The following is an 8,199-nucleotide window of genomic DNA, read 5'->3' as shown; positions in this document are numbered from 1 at the left end:
GCAGGAGGGGAAGACCCTCTATGAGATGGATTGATTCGATGACTGGGGTAATAGGGATGGGTGTGTCAGAGGCAATGCAGTTGGCGCAGGATAGAGCAGGGTTTAGGGCTGCTGTGCATAGGGTCGCTATGAGTCGCAAACGACTCGACGGCACGTAACAACAACAACAACAATTCTTCCCATTTAAATTTTTTCTCATTCATTCATTGTTGCACATATTTCTCTCTTCCCACTCCTTTCCCCCAGTTTACTTTTCTCTTTAATTCTTTTATTGTTATACAGTTCTCTGTGCCCCCCCCCCAAGTCCACAGGCTATGCATTTCTTTTTCTGGAATCTTGTCATAACGATAATACCTAATCATATATACCTTTTAAACAGTTCTCTCCCTTATCTGTTTCAATGCAGTATACATTATCCCTTCTTTTCTTAGGTCTCCCCCAACCCCGCTGTCAGTCCCTTTTTACAACAATGGCACTATATGGTACTTGTCCTTTGGTGACTGAGATATTTCACTCAGCATAATGTCCTCCAGGGTCACCCATTTTGTATAATATTTCATGCGTTCCTTATTTATCAATGATGCATAGTATTCCATTATGTGAATATACCAGAGTTTCTCTATCCATTGATTTGTTGATGGGCACTTGGGTTGTTTCCAGTTCTTTACTGTTGTAAACAAAGCCACAATAAACATGGGTGAGCATTTATCTACTTGGGTGGCAGTTCTGATTTCTTTAGGGTATATTCTCAGTAGTGGAATTGCAGGGTCAACTATTTGCAACTTTTTGAGAAAGCGCCATACTGCCTTCCAGAGCGGTTTCACCACTTTACCCTCCCACCAACAGTGAATAAGGGTTTCAGTTTCTCCACAACCTCGCCAGTTATTTGTTGTTTGCTGCCCTGTTGAATTTTGCTATTCTTACTGGGGTGAGATGATATCTCATAGTTGTTTTTAATACCACATTCTTATTTATTCAGCTTCTCGAACAATTTGCTCAGCATACAGATTGAATAGGTATGGAGAGAGAATAAAACCTTGATGAATTCCCTTCTTAATTTAAACCATGTAGTATTTCCTTGCTCTGTTTGCATAACAGCCTCCTGGTCTACCTATAGGTTTCACATGAGCACAATTAAGTGCCCTGTGATTCCCATTCTTTTTAATGTTAGCCATACCTTGTTATGATCCACCCAGTCAAATACCTTTGCATAATCAATAAAGCAGAAATAGACATTCTTCTAGTAGTCTGATTTCAGCTAGGATCCATCTGACATCAGCAATGATATCTGTGGTACCATGGCTTCTTCTAAATCTGGCTTTAATTTCTGGTATTTCCCCATCTATGTACTGTACTAGTCATTTTTGAATGATCTTCAGCAGTATTTGAAATACAGGGTTCAGATCTGTTGTTCATAGGGTCACACTCAACTTGACAGCACCTGACAACAACAACAACATGTGTCTCTGCAAGACACCAGTGTGCTGTTAGTAAAGCATTAACATTCCAAGACACAAGAGAGGGGAAAAAAATAGTAAGTATACCATTTATGTTCCAGTGGTGTGAAAAGGGTTGGATGGAGTGGATTTTTTTCCACATCATTAAAATAAAAGATCCTTATCCACTGTCTTGTAAAGTTGCCTGGTTTTATACATGGTAAAACTGAAATTACTTTACAAAGGTCACACACAGAATCATATCTCCAAGTTCTAGAGTCTTTCTCATATTTTACAGAGTATTTAAGATAAGATAAAACAGTAGGACTGTGTAAGAAGTGTTTTCGAGAGAAAAACCAACAGTACGTAACAGGATGTAAAGCTCTAGGGAGTGAGAGAAGGCACAGATGGCTCCTAGGTTTAAAACCAAGGGGGTGGGGGAGAGGTGGAGGTAGGGGTGCTAAAGATAAATGAGAAAAGACAGCATAGTATTTTAAGAAACCAGACATTTCTGCGAAAATTCTACTTTGATTTGTTTATAAAAAAGTGAGGTTAAAAGACTGAAGAAGTGCTTTCTTATTCTATCCCAATAACATTTAACTCTATTATCTTATATTTGTACATTTCCAAGGAGGCAGTTATTTGTGTATAATACGTTTTTGTTCACAAGAAAAGGTACTGATTTTTTTTTATTTTTTGTTTTTATTTTTTTGGGGTTTTTTATTTTGTTTTTTTTTTTTAAAGGTTCTGATTTTAAAATATACTTTGGTTAACAATTCATTGTAGCTCACCGCGTAACATGCATGTATCAGTTGGACTCCTATGTGATATTTAGTAGTCCTAGATTTAATACATTAGGATATCTACTGAGAGAGAGAGAGAGAGGCAGACAGACAGACTAAGACTATAGAAGAATGGTTTTATAAATTCAATACACTTAGTACTAGCAGTCAAGAGGTCAGGAGACATACTGCACTGGGAAATTCTGCAGTCAGAAACCTCTCTAAATTATGGATGAGCAGTGATGTGAGTTTGAGGAGTAAGGTGTACCTGGCTCAGGCCATTGTCTTTATACAGTCACTTGCTATGAATCTGACAGCTGAACAGTGAATACAGATGACAGAGAATTATTAGACTGCCAAAAGACAAGCATATATATCTTGGAGAAGGTGCATCCAGATTGTTCCTTTGAGGCAGAGATAATGAAGCTTTGTCTCAAATACTTTATGCATGTTGCTAGGAAAGATTATTCCTTAGAGGGAGACATGCTTGGAAAGGTGGAGGAAATGCCAAAAAGAAGAAGACCCTCAATCAAGTGGATTGACAGTGTCTTAAGCAATGGACTTGAGTATGTCAGAAATTATAAAGATGGCACAGGATACGATGAGGTTGAGGTTGTAGTTCATAAGATCACTATGAGTCATACTCGACAGCCCCTAACAACAGCAGTATATGTAATATGTAATCTGGCAGCCAACTCTAAATAAATTGAAGTGTAGAGAGCTCTTGTGGCCTAGTGGAGAGTGTAGCAATCCTGAAGGTTCGCAGTTAGAGGCCACAAGGCACAAGAGAAGGATGGGCAATCTTCCATGATATTAAGTGGCTCTGAAAACCTACCAGAAGGTGAGCTATGGGTCAGTTCCGACTCTGGTACACAACAGCAACAACTATTAATTGAAGTATTTTATATGATAGTGGGACTTACTTTGTACTTATTTTGATGTAGGAATTGATGAAATAGTTTTCTGCACCATTGTAAAACAAGGAACTCATTAAATACTAGGCAAAATGGACTATAGAGGACATTATTCTGAGTGAAATATCTCCATCACAAAAGGACAAATACTGCATAGGGCACTGACATCAGGGTTGAGGGAACACAGAGGAGGATGGGAGGAATGATGTACACTGCATTAAAACAGATGAAGGAGAGAACTGTTTAAAAGGGATATATGATTGGTTATTATTGGCATGACAAGAGTCCAGAATGAAGGCTGCAGTGGATTGAACTTCGGGGTGAGGAATTGCATAACAATGAAAGAGTTTTACTTTTCTAGGAGATTAATGAGGCAGAGGGGGTGGACAGGGAGAAAAGTGCAATAGTGAATGACAGGAAACCCTAAGTCTCTGTAAACTTTCATTAAAATTCGTTTAAAAAATAGGCTTTCTATTCATTCTCATAATGAGTTGAGGTTTTTATTTGTCACACTGGTAGGTTTGTCTTAATGTTTATTTTTCATCTGAACTATATGAGTATTAAAACATACCTATTTGGTATTTTAGGATTTTTAAAAATAATTAAGTAATTTGATATTTTTAGAGAGCTCTTGTAGTATAAATGGGTAAGGAGTTGCACTGCCAATGCAAAGGCAGAAAGTTTAAATTACCAGCAAACAGGAGAAAGATGAGCTGTCTCTTCTTTTGTATTTTGAAGCCTCCAAAAACCCATTTGGAAAATCAGCTATGAGTCAGTTCCAAGTCAACAGCATACAACAACGTTTTGGTTCTTTAATATTTTTAATAGAATTCCCATTAAGGTTGTGTGTGTGTATGGTTTACAAGTAGTCGTATCATTGACTTTTTTACTCTAAAGAAGCATTTAATAGTAATAGAATTATTGTATCATTGATTTTATCATGTTTATCTGTTACAGCAAGTAACTACAAATACAGGAATAAGATTCAGGTTAAGTTAGTTTTCACTTGTAAATATTGCCATTGATGAAGCAGTTCATCACTGTTCCATTGGGTTTAGATTTGAACAGAAAATCCAGTGCTATAACAAAGGAGACCAAAGTGTAGAAATTTCTGGTAGAAGATAATAGAGTGGCAGCAATTTTTAAAAATCATAGCATTTCATTACATAGCATGACTGCTGGTGGAAGATTTTCTTAACTCTTCTTGCTTTCCTTTTCCAGAATAGAACTTAGCACTTTGTTCTTTGTATCTCTTCATCTCCTTTATATACTTCTGTGCCAGCACTTTTAAGACTTTTGCACTGATAACATTTATATATCTGGTTGTCTGTGCATTTAGTTTGTAATTTCCTTGAAGACAAAAGATTTTTTTTCCATGTATGTCCTTTATATCTAGCATCCAACACAGGTCCTTGGTCACCCAGCAAACATATCCTGAATGTTGAACCACATAATTTTGTGCTATTTAAGATCTAGTCCTTCGTTGTTGTCAATTCCATAAAATAATGTGTCGTTATGTGAGTCAATGTGTTAACAGACTTCAACTGAAAATGAATCCATATATGGATGATAAAAATTGGCTATGTCAGAGGGGCTATAAACACTTGGCATTTCTTGAATGTTGTATTGCTGTATTGAAGAAATAAGTAAATAGGCATTCTCACATCAGTTTTCACCCTTCTTTTGTCTGTCCATCACCAAATATTAGTTGTCCTGCATTTCCAAGCTTTCACATTGGGTCTCACTTTTTCTTGGCTCTGACCTGAAAAAAATAAAAAAGTGGTTAGAACACGGTTTTCCATGCATTAGCATTCAAATGAATTTATTAATTTTACAGAAAGTACTTATTCTTTTTGTTAATAATAAAATAAATATTTGAATAGATTTTTTTCAGTGAAAATAAATTCGAGATCTTCTTTATGCTTAAATATGAAAATTGAATTTAAATAACATTTCTTGGCTAAGCTGTTTTAAGATTATTAAAGTTTAATCATTATTAAATCTTTATTCCTTTTAATGATATCAGGTCAATCATTTTAACAGAACATTAATTTTAGGTTCAGAAATGATAGATTCTAATAAAATACAACTATAAGAGCCTACTCTTAAATAATCACACACTTTGTTTAGCTAAATGCAAATGAATTTCTAGGTTCAGTGAGTATTTGATAAAATAGCAGTTATGTCTATAAATTTTTAAGTATGATAATTTCAAAAGAGAAAAAGCTAGAATCCAGGGAATAATTGTTAATACATAAAGATTACTACAAAGATGGATAATATAGTTTAATTCTTCAATTTCCAAAGATAGGGATATTGGGGGAAGTTATTACTCTTATAATAAGAAGATATACCATGTCTGAACTATACATCATTTCAGTATTAGAGTTTCCAAGCCTTTAAATCTTTATAGAAGCAGACTGCCAGATCTTTCTTCATGAAGTGATTTACTGGTGGGCTCAAACTGCCAACCATTTGGTTAGCAGCTGATTAACTATTGCACCACCAGACAGAGCTTCTTGTGAATATTGATACGGAATTTAAAAAAGGGAAAAAGAAAAAGAGAAGCCAGCATTCCATAGTGTAAGCCCACATATTTGCAAGTTCTTTTAGGATAGAACTAGTCCTCAAATTTTAAAAATTTGAATGCAGTATATATGGTGTGAGTGTAGTATACAGTGCATTGGAATATACCATGCTACAAGATCCGTGGGTTCTTAGGATAATTTTTAGTATTATATCATGATGTTGTTGTTGTTGTTGTTATTAGGTGCCTTTGAGTCGTGTATGACTCACAGCAATCCTCTGAACAACTGACCTGAACCGAGTCCTGTCTTGTGCCATCCGTAACAATCTCTGACACACCATAAGTGTATGCCAGTAAACTGTATTATTTCTTTGCTCTTTACTGACAATCAATAGGGTCATTCCCAAAACTAAACTTTCATAGGCTATTCTGTTTCTGCACTATGACTATGTTTTCATTACATTGAGCGGAGAACTCTAGAGATAATAAAATGTAAAACAGAATAATTTTTATGAAAATTTAATTTAATAATAGTTTTCTTCATTAAATTTTTATAAAGTGTTACCAGTTTCCAATATAGAAATACGTTTAAATAGTATTACCAAAAATAATTTTCTGATTTTGAAAAGAAATGCTTTTTTAGAAAATAGGATCATATTTAAAATTCATATATTTAAATCCATAAAGATATTAACATTATACGTATGATAGAATATGATTTGTAATTATAGTTTAACCCCTTAATTATAACACTATAGCAAGCCTTAGCATTTCAGACAAATAATTTTCTACTGAAAAAAACACTGTGAAGATAATTAGCAAATTAATAAATGTTCAAGAAGTATTCAGGTGACTTCTTGAAACTTGAGTGCACATCCTCAGTGGCTATAAGAAATGTATTTGATGTTTCCGTGAATCGTTTTTTAAAATCTAATGTTTTATTAAATAAAGGGATTACACAGACAAATCAGCATGAAATGAAATTATAAATATATGTGTGTATGGAACAAAAATGTGTTGTGTTTGTGTGTATGTGTTTTTTAAGTGATCTAATCTAGTATTACCATTTATACGTTTAATGCTTGGTATTTTCAGTAGCAGATTTATTAAAAATACCTACTTATTTTTTAAAAAATATTCTTTTCCAAATCAGTTTTTAAAGCTGGTATGACAATGTTTGCTGAAAATCTGCTTTTGTAATATTTTATTTCATAAAGTATCTCAGCTAAATTATTGTTCCAGCTTCAGCCTACCCATTTTAATGGTCTGGAACGAGAAAAGCAATTACTTTAGTTTTTTGTTGATGAAGCAGCTGTACTATCTATAACTTAACTATCACAGTTTTTTTAATCTACCAAATGAGTCACAAAACAGTGCCATATGTATCTTTGTATTACCAAGATATATTTTAAATGTTAGTAGCTATAGTTTAACTTTAGAGAGTATAAAAAGACAGTACTGATCTTATGTGTCTTAACATAATATTTGATTGTGATTAAATAGAAATGTTCTGACTGAATATTTCAGTCCAAATATATCTAAAGTTCCTGTGTGTCATATGAGCACAAGGAATTGCTGTATGAATTATGTGAGTATAGTAATTGTCAGTATCTTTTGGTAATTGGTTGTTAAGTCTTGGATTTTTTTAAAAAAATATTATATATTTTTATAAAAAAGTATTATATACCTAATTGAAATTATAATTTTATACAGTTTAAATAAAAACCCCAAGTAATTTATTCCTCAAAGAGACCTACCCTTCCTAAAAGTCATTGCAAGTTTTTTAATTACCAGATAGTATTTTATAAAGTAATATTTTCTGTATTAGATGAATTGAAAGACTAAGCTACTATCAATTTTTATTAACTTCTTTTTTGGGAGTGTTAGTCATGAAACAAAGTATTGAGTAGCACAAAAATTAGTAGGTGACAAGGAACATGAAATTAATGTCTTCAAAGTGACTCAAGCTAGAATTTTCCTCTTTTCATCTTTACTAACTTTCCTTTACCATGCTGCACTCTTGTTTTTATAGAGATCAAAGAATTTTGTTAAAGATATACTAGGTGAAAAATCAGCAGCATGTGGTTTTGAAACTATGTGAAAATGTAATCTGTACGTAGTTAAGATTCCCTTTTTATAACATACTAAATTTTTATGACTTTTCAAAATTCACAGAGATTCATGGACAATTTTTGCTTAATAATTTCAACATGAAAAATGTTCTTTCCTTTAAAATTCTAATTTTATAAGGTAACTATATTAAAATGTGGTAAAAGTCACTTGAAATTGTGATGTTTGATTGACTTCATAAATTATGGTTTAAACTAATTTTCAATTCTTTTTATTTTTTTTTAGCATATCAAAGTAATATAATGTATGTGCATAAAACAGAAGTATTATTTATATGTATTTTTTTTAATTACAGGTAAAGATTATAGTTCCCAACAGCACAGCAGGTCTGATAATAGGGAAGGGAGGTGCCACTGTGAAGGCTATAATGGAGCAGTCAGGGGCTTGGGTGCAGCTTTCCCAGAAACCTG

The 8,199-nt window shown here is 33.4% G+C and overlaps 1 protein-coding gene across 3 annotated transcripts in view; it reads left to right on the top strand.

Moving 5' to 3' along the window:
- The window catches only part of LOC102874200 (RNA-binding protein Nova-1-like), a 150,672-nt gene that overhangs the window by 139,514 nt on the left and 2,959 nt on the right, over nucleotides 1–8,199 (top strand). For all 3 annotated transcript variants that reach the window (XM_006889963.1, XM_006889962.1, XM_006889964.1), the window contains one exon: nucleotides 8,085–8,199. This exon is cut by the window's right edge. In XM_006889963.1, coding sequence (XP_006890025.1) covers nucleotides 8,085–8,199 — 115 coding nt within the window. The remainder of the gene's footprint in view (nucleotides 1–8,084) is intronic.

The sequence above is a fragment of the Elephantulus edwardii genome, unplaced genomic scaffold, assembly GCF_000299155.1.
Source record: "Elephantulus edwardii isolate Elephantulus edwardi_28Jun2011 unplaced genomic scaffold, EleEdw1.0 scaffold00084, whole genome shotgun sequence".
In the NCBI taxonomy this organism is placed as follows: domain Eukaryota; kingdom Metazoa; phylum Chordata; class Mammalia; order Macroscelidea; family Macroscelididae; genus Elephantulus; species Elephantulus edwardii.
Note: the sequence above shows the minus strand (reverse complement) of the source record. Positions and strands in the feature narration are given on the sequence as shown.